Raw genomic sequence first — 18,504 nt, 5'->3', positions numbered from 1 at the left:
ACTCATATGTGGAAGATAAACATATAGATAAAGTGAACAGATTAGTGGTTACCAGAGGGGAAGAGAGTGGGGGAGTGGGGGGAGGGCAAAAGGGGTAAAGGGCCTCATATGTATGGTAATGGATAAAAACTAGACTACTGGGGGTGAGCACGATGCAGTCTATACAGAAACTGATATGTAATAATGCACACGAGAAGTTACACAATATTATAAACCTATAAAATTAAATTAAAAATCAGTGGCATCTTTTCCAGTTTGACTATAGCTGAAAAGAAAACTTCAAATAGCTACTAAATTCTAGGGTCTGAATTAGTGATCTGCCCAACAGGCAGACAGAGTAAATATCAAAAAGGAAAAGGATTTCAAAACTTTAACATCCACTTTTTGACCAAGGATAGAGAGCTGTATCCAGGTGCCCAGTCCTGGCAAAGGGAGCTGCAAGCCTGCTGGCCCTCTATCTGGGGCAGAGGTGGGATCTGCACAGAGGCCTGGAGGGCAGCATGGAGCATACGGTGCAGCGGACACGGCAGGACCTCATCCTATCTCTGCCACCAAGAGACTGGGTGACCTTGGGGAAATGGAACCTTAACCTCTCTGTGCCACCATTTTCTCTGTGGTACAGTGGGTACACCCACCTACTGGTTCTGCCTCCCTCACAGGGGCATCGTGAGGCGAAAACAGCATGAGGCAAGAGAAAGTGCTTTGAAAATGGCAGTAGTTACGGATGCTCTCAAGGGACTGAGGACAGTACTAAGGGCACTCACCACCGTTGGCTTGTTCCAGACGGTCTGCAGGCAGTGCTTGATGGCCCCACAGTCAGCCGCCGTCTTCACATTCTGACACCACACGGCTGAGCCTCTGGTGCATTCTTTCAGGCCCAGGACAGGGCTGGCTAGAGCTAGGGGAGAACCAGTATGAGGCGGCGGCCTGTTTCCCACGCCCCAGGTCCACCTCACTTGTTTACCTGGGGCAAAGGGCTAGCCCTGGCATTCAGCTGGACGCTCCAGTGTGGCCCATCGCCCAGCCGTAAGAGAGACAACCACAGAGCAGCACCACGTCCAGGCCGGCAGCTGCACCATCATGGAAGTCACGGGGCTGGAAGGGACCCACTTACCTGGTTTACTTTTTCCCTCTCACACTATTTTAAACAGCTATCAGGGAGAACAGTCCTTTTCATCTTTACAATCTGAGAAGGTTTCCATGAAGTAATGAAAGAAATCACAAGAAAAAAGACTGACAGGTTTAAATATAAAAGATTTCAACTTCTGAACAAAGAAAAACAGCCAAAGTTAAAAAAAAAAAATCTATGGTGAAAACACTAAGATTCACACCCTTGTTACATAAAACAATGGTTCTTACTGTGGTTCTTGCAGAAGAGCCCTTTTATAAATCTATCATGTGAGTTTTTACACATAAACAAGTTTGCTGGAAAACACCAGAGGACATAACCCTCTAAGATACCACAAAGTGAACACGTGACCGCTCAAAACCAGGTTTGTGGCGTTCAGCTCCTGTGGTAATGAGAAAGGACTCGGGCAGGAGTCACAGGCACAGACTGGGATTAGGAAGAAACAGAAGAAAGGTTCCGCCCCACCTGGGACCAAAGAAACGCAGGTTAAAGAAAGAAGGTGCCAGATTTTGAAAGTTAAGTTAGCCAAGAAAAAAAACCAGCCTTGTCACTGAATAGTTAACAGGTTTGTAGTAAAAAAAAAAAACAGCATTCTGATAAGGCTGATAGCAGTGTGACTGGTGAGTACTTGTTAATATGTTAACGTATTTCAAGAAATGAAAAAAAAAACCTCTTCAAAAAGTAGCCTACTTCTACAAATACATTTTAAGGAAACACAGCAATTCAAAGGGTAAACTATGATATGCATAAAAATATTAAGTAAAATTTATAATACTAAAGAAAGATGTACCCCAAATGGCTAAAAAGAGGGGAAAAAACTAATGATACTCTTAGTAAAACATTATGTAGCCGTTATATACACTTATAAAGATTATGTATATCAAACAGAAAAAATGAATCAAGAATATGAAATTACATACGACTTGCACAAAAATCAGAAAAGAATAACAAAGCAGGGTGGCTGGCTAAATTAACTTTCAGTGTTATGTTGTGTCTGTATAATTTTTTTTTTAATATTTTATAAATTGCCTTAAGGGTGCCTATGTTTTTAAAGAGATGAATGGTACCTTTGATTTTGGAACCTCACCTCTAACCCAAAGATTCAGCCTGGAAATGAGACTACAGGAGGTAGCCATGGATGGACGGCGGCACAGGGAGCACACTCCAGCAGTAGCTCAGTAGGGTGGACCCAACTTCTGTTGGAAATAGGAAACAGCTGGCCCAAGTCTCAGACAACCCCACAGCCACCTAAGAAACTTACTGAGAACTCAGGAGTCGTGCTGCACTTGGCTTCAACTTGTAAGCCAAATAAGGGCGCGGGAATTCTATAGACACGTCACACACAGTACACAAAGCATGGTCGTGGGTGCTCTCCCTCCAGGAGAGGGAAGGAAATGAAAGGCTATCATTATTAGCTTTCCCAGCAAAGCTACAGTTCCACAAACAATTCACACAAAGACTGAGTCACACGTCCCCAAAAGCTCAAACCAGATTATCTGCCCCCTTGCAGACACCAGAAAATGAATTATTAATCTGCTATCCAGGTTAGAGCTTTCTCTGCCCCTTGAGAACAAATATCACAACATAACCAGTTCACCAATGCAAGTGAACGAGCCACATTCCAGAAGCTGTTGGTTTGGACTCTGGTTTCTGTGGGAAAACATGCGCCAGATTCAAACAGTAGAAAGGTCCCCAAATGGCTCACGAAAGTTCAGTTTAGTAATGTAGTCAAACTAGGCTGGGGCCAGCCCTCAGCCACATGTCTGGGGAAGTGGGAGAAGGAGAAGCAGAGTCACAAGGGTAAGGGTGTGGGGGTCACAGAGGCAGCACGAATGGGACCCCCAGACCTGGCAGCTCCTACCAGCACCTTCTGTGATCCTCCAAGGCACTGGTCCCCCAGGACCCCTGAAAAGCACCCACTAAGCTACAACTGCTTGGTTCTACCTCCAAATTAGGAGGAAGGAGCCCCAATAATGAACAAGAAGCTACAAAATGAGTCTCTAGGCAAAGGAACACACACACACAGTGACACACAGCAAAGCCAGATGGCCATCGGCAGACCAGAGCCTGACTCACAGAGAAGGGCAGGGCCCGTGAGCAGTCTCTGCACAGAGCCTCACCACCATTCTCCATTTTTTTTTTTTTTTTTTAAAGATTTTATTTTTTCCTTTTTCTCCCCAAAGCCCCCCGTACATAGTTGTATATTCTTCGTTGTGGGTCCTTCTAGTTGTGGCATGTGGGACGCTGCCTCAGCGTGGTCTGATGAGCAGTGCCATGTCCGCGCCCAGGATTCGAACCAACGAAACACTGGGCCGCCTGCAGCGGAGCGCGCGAACTTAACCACTCGGCCACGGGGCCAGCCCCTCCATTCTTACACATAGTCAAGAAGAACTTTGATCCGGAGATTTTCTCCAACCATCCCAGCCAAGAACTGGCTACAAGTGACCAGAGTCTATCAGCTTTCGGGAACACAATGCACTATCAGAGGCCCAAGAAGCAAGAATACTTTGTAGCCTGTTTACTCCTTCTACCAACTTGAAACAGCAATCATTACAATAATGGCTTTGTTATTTGTTTTGGCTAGGCTATTCCACACTAAAAATAATCTTGGGAAGCCCCTTTTATCTGAGATTGATCCAGCTAACACAAACCCAAGGTCATTTCCCACCCAAGCTGTTATGTTCATCAGTGGCCTACCGCATGGCGGTGGAAGGCCCGATCTCAGATCTAGAGGGAAAAGGTATGCTTGGCGGCCCACCTCGTGCACGTCTGAAGTCATCCAATTCAAGTCTCACACAGATTTCATGGACACTAAGACATGAAGCTGAGATCCGAGCTCCTAGAAATTCAGTTCTTGGCAAGACATCCCCTTTTACCTACAACCTAAAGGCAAATTTATCAAGCTGCACAGTATGAAAAAGGTCTGTGGTACATAAGAGACGTGATTTCTAAAGACGACCCAATGTATATTAACAGAAAAACAACTGCGTGTCCTCAGGATCGGGAACTCCAGGCTGAAACACAAGGCTGGGCGATGCCTGCGAGCCACCTGCTGAGGGGGGCTCAGGTGCTCACTTCAGGAGCTCGTCTCCTGAGAGGGAAGCAAACAAGCAGTCAGAACACATCTGGGACACGAATCCTTTCCTCCAGAAAATGCACTTACCACAAAATCCTCACACCACTTCAGGGGGCTCTCCAGCACTAAACCACCTGTCCAGGGACCCCCACTGTGGACTGAAAGCTCTAGAGGCAAGCACAGTTTTTCTCCACAGAAGTGGGAAAACAACTAAGATGAAGGCAGATTACCAAGTACAGTGTCCTCAGGTGGGAGACCAGAGTGAACAGCCACAGGCTCTGACCCCACAGTGGGAGAGACCTGTTAACAAAAACACAGGGAACCACACGCCCATGCGGGCAGCAAAGAAAATGACTCACTGCCTGGGGGAACTAGAGAAGGCTTCTTCAAAACAAAATTTGAACTGGCACCTGAAGATGGAGATATGAAAGCCTGGCTAAGTGGACAGGAGATGGGGAATTCCTGAACATTCCAAGGGAGGGCACACTAGGAAAGACCTCATCTGGCACGCATCCCTACGTGATGGGTTCATCCTGTGGCCAAAAGCCCACGTTAGTGTTTTAACAACCCAGGGCTGATGTGGCAGGACTGAAAAGGAGGTGGGAGATTCAGGTGACGGGGCACGTAAGTGGAATGGAAAGCTCATCCCATAAAAGTCCAAGCAAGAAGCGGCGGCAGCAAGGGCTGAGAGAGAGGCTAAGAGAAAGACTCCAAAAGAGAGCTAGGAAAACGAAACTCACAGGGTTAAACTGAAAAGTGAAGTCTTTTAGGCTAAATGAGAAAATGAAACAGCAACAGCCAAGAGCACAAGGATGGAGGTGGCAGTCAAAGCCACAGAAGCCCAAGCTGGTGTGAGGGGAACGGCAGGGCACAGGAAGAGCAGAACACACCTGCACGCTTTGCTTCCTGTGAGACAGTGACAAGCAGAGCGAGGAACACAGCAGATGGGGAAGGTGAGGGCACATGACACCATTCCTGAGTCCCCTGGAGGACTGGAGGTGCTCTGCTGCGAGCGAGAGCATTTCCAAGATCCGCACAGCCATCTTCACAGGGGAAGGACAGCTTCCACCTATCACAGGTTAGCAGATGCTGTGTGATCTCAGACCCAGGCCTCAGAGCAACGGGTGGAGGTTAAGGGAAGCAGACCACAGCTCAAGGTGAGGAACATATCTAACACCCGCAGGGATATAAAAGGGGAATGGGCTGCCACATTAAGTGCTGACCTCTCCAAGAGTGGAAGCAGCCAAGCAGAAACAAAACGCCCAACCTATGAGGAATTCTGTACAAGAGGAATGCTGAGTGGTGAGCGGGGCTGGAAGGCCTCTTAGGGGCTACAAGTCTTCATTCTTATAATAATAAGGCAAATGACATTTTCAGTGTTTGTACGTAACCACTACACAAAAACTACCCTAAATCGCTTTCTGATGAGTTATTTCTCAAAACATGTTGCCAGCAAAGCTTTCATCTCTATCCTCATCCTCCCACACTCAGCCCCCAAACACCAACTTCCTTGTCTGAGGCAGTATGCCGAACTCTAAGAAAGTTCCTAGAATGTCTGCCTGACCCCTTGGAGACTTCTGACTGAATGTGTCACATGAAGACATGAACACAACTCAGGGCGACTCAAGCACCACACTTCTTATTTCAAGGGCCTGGCATTCAAGCCCTCAACATGAAAACGCTGGAAGGCTGAAATAACAAAAACCACCGTTTCAGAGACTCTAAAACCATACAGGCAAGTTTCATTCTGTTAAGACAGGCATTTTTTTTTTCTTTAAGACTCAGACTTCAATCGTATTTCCTTATGAAACGGGTGAGCGCTCTGGTCCCTTTTACTCTCCAGGCCTAGAAGAAAAAGAAAATAAAATGCTCTAAACCACTCCACACGTAGGTCATTTGTCAAAAATAGGCTGCAATGGAATTTTACTATATTGACAACAGCTGCCACGAGCTGGACCAGCCATGGGCTTTTTGGCAGCTCTGGACTCTAGACAAAAAACCTCCGTGGGCCTGGGAGGCAGAGCTCGCCGAAACCGTGTGTGCTTAGGGGCTCTTATGACGACTTCTTGAGAAAAGGAACTAGACCTTAAGTTTAGAGTGAGACTTCTAAGGCAACTCACCCACCATCTAAATTAAACATTTTCCTCACGTGGTACATTGAAAAATATATATATATATGATTTGTCTCCAAGTCCTGTCCAAATGACCCTAAGCAAATCACCATCGTTGGGAGCTTGTTTTCCATCTGTAAAATGAAGATGAAGCCATTCATGTCACTGGATTGTTCTGAGAAGCAAGATGAGATGACTGCGCACTTTCACCTGCCAGAGTACTACATCTCTCAACCATCATGCCCTTACCACTGTCTCTCCTGTATTTTAATTTATCCACATATCTCAACTCCCCTACCAGACTAGCTTTGACATCAGACAGTGAAGGGTTCGGATCACAGCTCCACCACTTCTAGTCATGTGGCCCTCAGGCTTTAGTTTTCCAATCTGCAAAATGGGCCAATTACTAGTACCCACTCCAAGGGGTTTGTAAAAAGTAGCCAATATTTGTAAAATAGTTATTGCAGTGCTGGCATGCTATGAAAGGCCAATAAGTGCTGTTATCATTATTATTATCCATCGTATCAACAGCAGCAACTTTCTCTGATCCACTGTCTTGCCCAGAACAGGTGTTCCACAAACAACTGAATCAAGGCTGTTGTATTTGCGTGCTCTACATTTAATCAGGTCATTAACTGGCAGCTCAGAGACCTGGACAGCTGCATCCCAACAACCTCAAAAGTTGTTGGTTACTAAATTCAAAACTCAGGAGTCACAAGGACAGTGAAACACAGGCCACTGTAAGGAGCCCAGGAGTTGATACTACACCTCTGGGTGCTAAACAAGAAGCTCTGTGTGTAATCCACACAGAAATTGAAATATAATGATGTACACCTCAAAAAATATAATAAAATGAAAATATCTTTAAAAAAAAAAAAGCAGCAGAAGCTCTACATGAGCAAGAATGCAAGGTACCCACCAAGACACCAATAACCTGTGCTAACAGGTGACATGCTCTCCGTAATTCATGAAACTGGAGGTAGAGGCTGATTTTCCTCCAATCCCAACAGAGATGCCATTGTTCAAACATTTCTGGAACCCACCTTTCAGAAGAGCCCCCTCAAAACCTCTCCTTTTCCGGAAGGGCGAGGAGGCAGTATGGCAACACGATTACTGCCCCAGTGCTGGGGGCAGAGAGAGCGGACCGAAACCCTGGCCTGCTGTCTACCACAGCCAAGACCCGGACAAATTCCTTACGCCACAATTACTGCACAATCTGGAAAATCAGGGTGCCTCTTCCTCAGGACCCCTGTGAGGATTCGTAAGGAAGCACTGACAGTGCCTCGTGCCTACGAAGCTCGGTTAATCGTACGACTAACTGTTAATGGTGGACTTGGGGGCGGCCGACCAAGGGGTGGGATTCACATTCTGATTTTATATTTTAGAATAATTTAACTTCTTCTCATGTTACCTTTAAAATCAGGAAATGTAGCTAAACCTAAAACCTGTTTCAGGGAACAATTATTGCACAACATGGCAGAAACCACAAGTTGCTCCCTATATCCATTCTCCACTCCTTTCACAGGAACAGAACTATAGATTTTTAGCTACACACATGGCTGCCAAGATTAAAAACTATGTTTCCCCATCTCCTTAGTAGCAGGCCGTCAAAGACAAGTGTGATGGCTGGAACTTTAGCAGCCAAGAGGGACCATGAGGAAAGGGATTAGACCTCAAGGATGCAGAACATCAAGCTAGAAGAGCCTGTGGCTCCAAATTCTTCTGAGAGTAGAACCAATATGCTTAGCCCCAGACTGCCTCGCTCCTGAACTTACAGTCATAGATAGGAGCAAAAGCCACTATTATTCTAGGAATCTGTCATCTGCAGTCAAACCTAACTACTATTATACCAGCTTAATAATCTGCCTCATTCACCAGAACAGTCTCCAAATGACAACTCTTTACTAAGGCTTACCTCCACAGAGGATATCGGAAAGCCCATGTACACAATGTCATTAAAAAAGATTTTCAAAAAAAACCCTCAGAATGAAGGGGACAACCATTTCTTGAATGTGTACCTTATGCTTTATTTGTTAAAACATTCAGTCTTATTATTTTAGCCATACAACATCTGTTTTTCCTTTTAAATATTTTAGGTAACATATGCTAAATACTGTTCCAGTCTAGTTACCAAAAAAAAGGATAACAGAAAATGCAAGGAGCCTCCCAGCGCTGACAGTCAGAGCATACATTCCACAAGGCAGTGGATCTGCTGCCTGGGTGATGTATCACCATGGCAACAGGCAGGTTGCTAGGAAACCAAGCGAGGAAAACCCCAGGAGGGGCAGCATCTATCTCAGGTCCCCTGCATTCAGACATTTCTCAGAAGAATCCATGCAGTTAGATCCCTTAAGAGCAGGAGATAATGAACACACTCAACACTGACTACTCGATGAAACAGCTGGTGTCACAAATACCTTCTCTGGCAAAGAGCATTTGTCTTTTCTTTATAGGATCCTGCTTTTGGAAAACATTCTGCAAAGCAGAATAAAAACACTGCCCATTTACTCATTTGGAAGAGCGTGCACTCAGAGGCAGCCTGCCTTGATCTGGAGGAAGTAAGGTCCAAACATTCTTCTTATCACAAAAGAAATCCGTGGCAAAAAAGCTCTCAAGCTCGCTAGGCTGACATCCCATCACCTCTGGCCCCAATAACCTATTATTTCTGTTATTTAAGACAAAGGTTCTTTCTTCCCAGCTTCTCCTCCCCCACTACTGCCTTGCTTTGTAACCTTCCTCACAAGCCAGATCATTCCAGGACAAGAAATTGATCTGCACAGGGAAGGCAATAGAGTCCTCAGGTAAATTACCTTGTGCAATGATGACTGAGAAACTGAAGGGCAAGGATCTTCTTGGATTGTACAAGAATGATACAATGTGGCAAAATTAATCCCAGGAAGAGAAATTTGAAATTCCTACCTAGTTCATTCAAGAGCACTCCAGTCCAATATAAACTAGCAAAGCTCTTCTTCCAAAGCATCACCTATCAGGTGATGAGCAGAGATGCACTTACATGACCTAGGATAAGACTATGCCACAACTGCACCATGAAGACGTGAGCCCCTGGCACCAGTGCCCAGGGTGCAGGCAGAGGTCAAAGATGCATCTGTATGGTTCTCGACTGGCCCAGAGTGCTGCACAGGAGTCAATCCCGTCAGCCCGAAGCCAGCACGCACTCTACCCCATCCCTGCTAACTGGCTGGGTAGTCTCTGCACACTGGCAGACGGCAATCGTATGCTAAAAAAGACCTCAGACAAACCCCACTAATATAGAACTTCAGTGTTCTAGACTTGTCCCACATGAGTGCTTATTAACTAAAAAGTTTCAAATACATGTAAGTATGTCTACTATAAATGTCATTTTTGATCTACGTTAGTTAGTACTTAACAGGAATACTGCCTTCATTTGAAATGCTAAAATCTAGCATTCAGACCACAGCATTGCTCCAGCATTCTGACTTCACTGCTCTCAGCTCAGAGGGCTGTTGGGAGGATTAAATCAACACTCCACAAAAGCACCTGGAACAGTGTTGGGTACACAATCAACTCTTAAGTGTTAGCCCTTATGATGCCCGCAGTTCCTGCAAATCAGCTACACCAGTGGTTCTCAAAGTGTGGTCCAGAGAACACTGAGGGTCCCAGAGATTCTCTCAGGGGGTCACGAGGCCAAAATTCTCAGTAATAATACAGAGATATTAGCTGCCTCTCTGACTCCCTCACTCACAAGTGTGCACTGGAATTCTTCCAGAGGCAGACGCTGTGACAGACTGAACGCAGAAGCGTCTGAGAGCCCAGCCAGGTGTTCACAAGACGGCAAAAACCTAAAACGAGCCATTCTTCTCACGAAATATGTTTATGTTTAGGAAAACGGTTATTTTCATTAAAATTATGTTATCACGTAATGGGTTTATCATTATTTCTAAAGGATTATTTTTTTAATTTCATGAGCTTAATTTATAATGTGGTAAATATCAATACATACAATCCACATAAACAAGAGCTCTTTGGGGTCCCTCAATAATTATGAGCATACAGGGATCCTGAGACTGAAAATTTGAGAACCACTGGGTTAAACATTTATGAACAACCAATTTCCGGAACCAAAAGGAGGGGAAATAACTTCCCCAAATTATGGCTGGTTCCCTTTCCAGATTTACCTCAAATCAGAGCCACCAGGCATATCTAAGTTATGTTAGGCTCCTATGTCCCTACCACCCTCACAGATTTGGGGGTCCCTCTAACCTGGGCAAACTATTATAAAGGTCAACACTTCACTTGAACCCAAAGTCAGTCTTGATCTGTCAACTCCTAAACACGATTTCTTAAAATTAAAGAAATGCTTTATTTAATCATGATAAAGACTTGCCACTATTAACGTATAAGTCGCATGCACACCAACTTACCAGCACTTCCTATTTGGCTGCTTGGCTACACCCCACACCACCATTCAGAAATGCTGAGCACCCACCTACTATGTGCCCAGCACTGTTGTACATGCTGCAGATACAGCAAGTGATCAAGACAATAAATAAATATACCATACAATGCCAGGCAGTGTAAGTGCTAGGAAGAAAAATGAGGCAAGGGCAAAGGAAGAGCAAGACTAGGGCAGGACAGCAAACCACTTCAGACAGAGCAGTGGGGAATTCTGATACGGCAACATCTGGGCAGAGACCTGAATGGAGGGCGGAAACCACATGGATTATCTGGGAAGCAAGATGTTCCAGACAGGCGGAACACAAAATGCAAATGTTCAGAACAACAATAAGGTGCCAGGGGGCTGGAAAGCAGCCCTGACCTGATGGGAAGGAGGGGGAGACGAGCTCTGAGAAGCAGCCAAGAGCCAGATGACGTGTGACCTTGCAGGACAAGCTTTATCCTAATGAGACAGGAAGCCACATGACCCTCTGGTATCAATGCCTACATGCAGGACAGCATCCCATCACAGCTGCTAAAGGACTTTTACAAGACTGCCTCTAAAAGCTGCAGTGCACACTTGCCCAAGTGGCTCAGTCTTGGCCTTGAAAGCTTCCTGTGCCTTACTGGGTGCCTTCTCCAGCCAGCAACACCCTATCTGTCCTCCTCCTTCCCACTGAGCCGAGCCTCAGCGTGGCCATTCCACACAGTTTCACATTCCAAGAAAATGGAGGAGCAAGTTCTCCTTCCCCTGACCTAAAAAAATCCAGACCACTCAATCTAACATGCTTCAACCGTCAAAGGAGGTACTGGATATGACTTGTCAAATGCAATTAAAGCACTTACCAAATCCTTAATTGGTTAATACAAATAAACCCTTCATGAATTATATTAATATTTTCAAAGTAAAAGTGATTATTGATTGAAAACTGACACAGAAATTTATCTAAAATTCCTAGCACGTAAGAACTGGAGTTCTGTCAATATTCAGCAGCCTACTCCATAAATTCATGTCTTGCATCATCATAAAAATAAGAAGCTATCAAACGAATATCCATTTATACATAATACAATCCAGCATCCCTAGAGAGCCCACCTGCTTCAGTGTTGGGCAAACACCATTTAGCAGGTCAGCCACTACCCAGGGGCAGTCATGTGGGCACCGAAGCTTCAGTAAGCAGGCATAACACACGCTTTACACAAAGCCCCTCGGTAACACTGGACCTGCCTCTTCCACGGGAGGAATCTCCCAACAGTATGTCCTACTGTAGGATTCCATTCATATAAAGTTGAACAACAGCACTTAGGTTATTATTTCTATGGTATTAGAAACTAACATAGTGGTTTCCTTTGAGGCAAGTGAGACAGAGCAGTCAACAGGGAGGCACTGGGGCTGGCCCAGTGGTACAGCGCTTAAGTTTGCGCACTCTACTTCGGCAGCCTGGGGTTCACTGGTTCGGATCCTGGGTGTAGACCTACACACCACTCATTAAGCACACTGTGGTGGCATCCCACATAGAAGAGCTAGAATGACTTACAACTAGGATATACAACTATGTACTGGGGGGCTTTCAGGAGGGAAAAGAAAGAGGAAGATTGGCAATAAATGTTAGCTCAGGGCCAATCTTCCTCACCAAAGAGCATGAAATAAAATGAACCTCCTGAAAAAAAAAAAAAAAAAAACAGGGAGGCTTCTGGACACTGCTAAGGCTCTACTCCTTGACCTTGGGGGCTGCTAACTGTGGGTATGTTCACTCTGTGGTACATCAGGTCGTACACTTAAAATGTGCATTTCTTCTACATGGAAATTACAACCCAATAAGTTTGTAAAAAGTTAACAGGACAGAGGAAGCACTGTCAGGAGTCCTGGGTTCCGATCCTGACTTCGCCAGTAAATGGCCTACGATTTGGGAGAGTCACTGCTGGGGGCCTTGACGTCTTCATTGTTTACAAAGAGGTTAGATTAGATGCTCTCCAATTCCCTCGGTTTACCATCACTTCCCTTTCTTTATCGGGTGGGGAAAAGGGAGGGACGACTGGATAAGTACAAAAACAACTCAAAAGCAAGTATCTCTACCAGCAGGACATCATTAAAACACAAAACATAAAGCCTCCCCAGGCTGGGGATGACACTCTGTGCTACAGTAGTGCCACGCCATAAAAGCAAGTTCTAAGTGCCTCTCAGGCAGCAGGTGATGGCTGCAGTCACTACGCCCCCTCATTAACAAACTCAATTATGAATATTATTACAAATTTCATGACCTTGGGATAACCCTAAAGGCCAGGCAGCAAGGTTAAAACAAGGCCATTATAACACACCCCCGCCTTTACCCAGGAGTTCAGGTTAGAGGGTCTCTTGGTTAGCTAAATATTCTGGTATAATTTCCATTTCCAAAACAATTAACTAAGTCCCTTTTGGGTGATGTGATTCAGAATTCTTCAGGGCCTTGTGAGAGTGACTCACTGCCAATATGAACAACTGATTGATACTGAACAAAAAGTTGTTCTCCATCAGTACAGAAAATTTAGAGACCTGCATTAATTATGTAGACCATGGAATAACAAACAGTATCAACCCCGGTGGGAAATCAATTTTCTTCAGTGACTATAAAACCAAAAATCCTTCTTTATAAGCAGCTCACCTTTCACAGATTACAAGTAAAACAAGTTTAAGAGCTTGGTTTAAGGTTAAGCGACTCTTGGAGGTGCCAAAAGCTAACATTTTAAATGTTTCATCTATACATATCTTCTTATTTCTTTGGTTTTCCATGAACCGTCATCTATTTTGTTACTCTTTATTAAAATGTGGATGGCTGCATGAGAGTTAGCCCCTAAATTACATACAGTTAACTAGAAACAGAAATTGAGGTTGGCCCTAAAGATCAGGTTTATTTCCCTTCAGCGGGCTATATTATCTGAAAACAGACTTGGGATTCTCGCCATATAAATATTAAAATCTGGCTCCATAACTATCAAACTATAGAATTTTGATAAGTATCAACCTCACTCCTTTCTCTTTACTATGATGATTTAAATGAGGTTTAGATGTGAAGGCAAGAGCTGGCGGGGGGGGGGGGGTCCACAGTGACATGAGGAGGGTACTAGGGCCCCTTCTAATTCCAGGAAGGCAGCGGAGCTGGTTCCCAAGCGCTGCCTTCATAACCTGCAGTGAGTTTAACAACCAGCAGTAGTATTTCAGGGCAATAAACAGGTATAAGACTTCTGTGCACAACTTCTCACGTATTTACGTTTTCCCCAAAATAAAGGCCACGCTAAAATCGGCCAATGGCTGTGCAAGACATTTTAAAGCAGGTGAAACAAGGGCTCCACCGCAAAATCATCGGGACCGGAAAAACCCTATATCATCTTCAAGATGTAGGATCAAGAGTAAATATATATGCAAAGACAAACATCAACATAAATGATATGCGTATGTGCTTCATGCAACCTCAATACTCTTAAAAACTGGGGAACGGAGGCCAAGGGCCAAAGCCTGTCACGCTAGATGGGGCTCAAGTCCACTTCGATCACGTGCGCCCAGCACAAGCACGATAGGGCCGCAGGAAGGGTCACCCTGCAGGCAACACCCAGAGCTGGAAAGGCAGGCTGAGGGAAGGCCCCGGGAGGCCCCAGCCGCGCCGGCACCAACTCCAGCCTCGACAGACACGCTACTTCCCCGGCCCCGTCCGCCTCGCCTCGCCTCGCCTCGCCCCCAGGCCCTAAGCGGCCGGCCGGGGGCCTTCTTTGCCGCCTGTCTCCTAGCCGCCGGCCGCAGCCCCTCCGCCGCCCCAGCAGGTACCGGCGCTGCGCACGCGCCTGCGCAATGCGCGCCCCTGGCCAACCCCAACTGGGAGCGAGGGACGAGGCCCAGTACAGCCCGCTCATGGATGGGCACGCCGCGTTCGGTAGGGCTCCCCTTCCCCAGCCCGGGGGTCTCAGGGCTTACCCGCACCCAGGAAGCTAGCCAGGAGGAAGAGAGCGTACATGGCGCCGGCTGACTCCGCACTCTGCAATGCAGGGCGTCAGCTGATCGTCCTCCGATATAAAACCTGCCCCGCCCCCGAAGCCCCCCACTGCGCATGCGCAAGTTCCGCCCCTCCAGACCTACCCGAGTTCTCCCCGCAGCCTGACTCAGCGCCTCACAGCGCGCCTGCGCGAAGGGAAGGCGAGGAGCCGAGGAGAAGGATCACAGGAGGATTGAAGGAGGCTGGGAGGACGGGAGGGGCGAGAGCGTGTGGTGGAAGGGAAGGGTCAGAAAAGAAAACTGGTTAAGTCAATGTTAGGGATTATACATATAAAATATCTTTTAAGCCTCACATTTTTTCTGTGAGGTACCATTTTTTATTAGTAGTACCATTTTTCAGATGAAAATCCATACTCAAGAAGGTTAAGGACTTTATCTTGTTCTCACAGTCAGAATTCAAACACCCAACCCACCCGGTCTCCTGAATGATGTTTATAGCATTTACCTGGCTAGAGTCAGTGTGTACTTCTTTCAGAGCCCTGATTTTCCCTCTTAACATTTCATATCCACAGTCACTGCTCCCCATGACCCACAGACAGATTTTTCAGCATTAAGGACAGTCCCAGCCAAGGTCCTACAATGCTTTGTCCGTGGAGTTGGACGGAGTGGAGGACAGGGGTTGAGGAGTAAGATGGGGGAGAACGGGAAGTGGCTCAGCCATTGGAGAAGGGAATCAGAAGTGAAGCCCGAATTTGAGACCCCGCTTGCAGAGGGAAGTAGCCCCACCCTTCCAGCCCTCAATCCTCATCTTATTCCAGAATAAGAAAGGCCCAGGTAGCCCACACAAAAGCACTTGACCTTTACCTGTGGCTGACCCCGTCTGATTGTGAACAGAGAGATGACTCCACCCCTGCCCCGCCCAGGGACAAGTACCTACCAGCCCAGCGGAAGGAAAGGAAGGAAATCTCTGCCTATCAGAGCAGGCCCTTAAAGGTCATTTAGTCCTATTCTGTCACTATACCAAAGGGGAAACTAAGGCCTGAAGAAAGACAGACATTTATCCAAGGTCACACCTGACCCATGAGGGGCAAACTCAGGGTTCCATCCACCTCAGACGATCTGTAATCCTCCTGCAACAGCCCACAGATAGAGGTCTCAGAGCCTTTGGCTCCCTTGTCCACCCCCACCCCCACACTGTGGTCTTACTTCCCCCTGGGCAGCCGCATGGGGAAGTGTGCATCAGAGTGGGCGAGGTAAAAGGGCTAAGTAAAACTGGGACAAGATTTGGTCTAAGCTGGACGTCTCTCGGGTTGGCCTCAGTGGCCAGATGGAGACTGCATGGCTGCCCCATCCTCAGGCTTCCTAAGTGCAGGTACAAGCATGGGGCAGACCACCCCAACAGCTGGATAAACACAAGGGAAGTGGGGCTCTAGGACACAGTTCCGTCCCTCAGCTCCAAGCATCCCATGTTCCATGCAGGTTTCAATACTGCAAGCCAAAAGGAAGCTTAGAGACCTTCAGATCATATGCTCTCATGCCAATGGAGTTATTGAGCTCTCGGCTACTTAATGACAGAGCTGGAACCAGCCATGACTCTTTTTTAATACCCCCCTCCTTCATAACTAAAGGAATATGTCAGTGTTTTTGAGACCAACTTTTGCTGCCTTTCATTTGCACACCTGGAACACAACAGTAACATGTTCCTTCATCCACCTCCTTCCCTGTAAGGACAGAATTTTAATAAAGAATATAAAAACAGTAAGTGGATTATTATAATTTGTTACCAAGCCAGTAGATGCTTAAATCGTCTTAAAATAGCTTCCTAACCATCTGTGTGTGGGCAATAAGAGCTGTGAAGCTATTCGGACCCTTTTGACGCTGTAATACCCAGTCCTAACTATGTATGCCCAGGGGAAATAATCTGGAGCTAAGAAGTATTTTATCCAAAGTGTTCACAGAAGGGCCCTTCATAATAATGGAAACTGGAAAGATCCCAAATGCTGAACAATGATGGGCTAACTAAGGAAACCAGCCTGGACAAAACAATGGTAGTCAAAGCAGCTTTGAAGCAAGATGTGGAAGCAGCAAGTACTCATGTGCAACAGGCCTGTGAGGGAAGTGGGTTCCAAGAAATGAGGACAGAGCAAGACCTAAAGCCCCATCTTCTGGTTCAAGCCCTGCCACTGACTTCCCAGAGGGGCCCGTGGAGCTGGTGAGGGAGCTTCAGGATCCTCCAGTCCGGCATGCACTGGGGCCCTGACCCTTTCAGAAGAGGTGAGACTTTTAGTGAGGAGAAGAACAGAGAACTGAGGTGAGGAGAGAGTCTGCTGACTTTGGGTTAACTCGTCTTTGCGTTATTTCACTCATTACAATGTCCACGTGTTACTTTATACTTTTCAAAGGAAAGATTTGAGGAAAACTTTAAGAAGAAAAGGAAATCCCCTTCATTTCCTCCCTACTGTGAGCACAAGTTTTCAGGGAACTGAAAAGATATTTTTCCTCAGAAATATGGGCCACCCTGGAGATCCTGGCAGGATTCCTGTGGCTTTCCAGTTCTGGGTCCCAGTTCCTCATGAGACCCCACTTCTAGTGACTGAGATCTCTTAAAACCCCCACCTGTTGGATTCTTTTAATAATTCCCCTTTTGGCCACACAGGTCCTCCACCTGTTACTGTTTCTACACCTGAAAGAGTTCTTGGCCAGGACAGCTAATATAACAGAGGCATCCACTGTGAAGGCCAGCCCACCCTCTTGGCCCCAAAGCTCCACTCTGGCTCCCCAAACAGCCACCCTGGAACCTCATCCTTCCCTGGAAGGGTATCTTCCCTCCCCATCCCCAGTGAAGCTCAGGCTCCTCTCCCTCCAGCATCCCCCTCATCAAGACCTCCAGCCTTCAGCCTCTCCTGCCTGCATTTGCCTTTCTGCCTAGTCTGGATGCCTCAGGCAACCACTCCAGTAAATTTCAGCCCCTCCCAAGGATCCCTCTCCCCATCAAACTGCAGTCACTCGCCTGCCAATTCACAGCCTCTGATTTCTTCTTTTCTATCCCCACCTGCCCTGGGCTACTGGAGAAATAAACCACCCTAGCTAGGCTCACAAAGCCCTCTGTGCTACTCAGCACCTGTTTAGCCCTCCCATGTGGTGAAGTCTGCTATTGTCTCCTAAGATCCTTCACCTCTTTTTCCTTGATCTTGATAGTAATCAAACCCCCTATTTCTGTCTGAGTACGTGGCCACTCAGAATAGACTACATTTCCCAGCTTCACTTGCAGCCACAAGACTTAATTCTGGCCAATGAGGTAAAAGAACAAGTGCCCATATTGTGACTTCTAAGTACTGCTGCTAACAGGAAAAGACACATCGAGTGTAAATATTTAACAACTGATGCTTCCAGGACACTGGCCATAGTGTTGGGGGAATGTCCTGGAAGATCCCAACTGAGCCAGGTTGTTGTCTTGGAGGGGTGGGTGGTCCGCCGGGATGGGTAAGTAGGGGGATCAGGGAGTCAGCAGTTATTTACCAGCAGGTACAGAAGTATTTCAATAATTTTACTACTGAACAACTCTACTGATTTGTACCAGCTAAATGTCAGCCCTAGCTACAAACTCCTTTCTTCTTCATGCTGCCTAGATTGCAGACATAATGGCAGGAGCTCAAGCATTCATCCTGGACCATAAGGTAGAAGCCTTGTTAAGGATGACAAAGCACCAAAAGCCTGGATCACTGATGATTATATCTGCTCTATATTGTCCACCGCCAGACTTTATATAGGTAAACATACCCAAGTCTTGTTTAAGCTTTCATTATCT

General features: G+C 46.3%; 1 protein-coding gene across 3 annotated transcripts in view; it reads right to left on the bottom strand.

The window, feature by feature from the left end:
- The window catches only part of PSAP (prosaposin), a 30,415-nt gene extending 15,603 nt beyond the window's left edge, over positions 1 to 14,812 (bottom strand). For all 3 annotated transcript variants that reach the window (XM_046655274.1, XM_046655275.1, XM_046655276.1), the window contains exons 1-2: positions 14,679 to 14,812; positions 765 to 898 (exon numbers count right to left, since the gene is read on the bottom strand). In XM_046655274.1, coding sequence (XP_046511230.1) covers positions 765 to 898; positions 14,679 to 14,718 — 174 coding nt within the window. In that variant the 5' untranslated portion in view covers positions 14,719 to 14,812. The remainder of the gene's footprint in view (positions 1 to 764; positions 899 to 14,678) is intronic.
- Positions 14,813 to 18,504: the final 3,692 nt, after the last annotated feature.

The sequence above is a fragment of the Equus quagga genome, chromosome 2 (genome assembly GCF_021613505.1).
Source record: "Equus quagga isolate Etosha38 chromosome 2, UCLA_HA_Equagga_1.0, whole genome shotgun sequence".
Taxonomy (NCBI): Eukaryota; Metazoa; Chordata; class Mammalia; order Perissodactyla; family Equidae; genus Equus; species Equus quagga.
The sequence above is the reverse complement of the archived record's forward strand: the minus strand, read 5'-3'. Positions and strand labels throughout refer to the sequence as shown.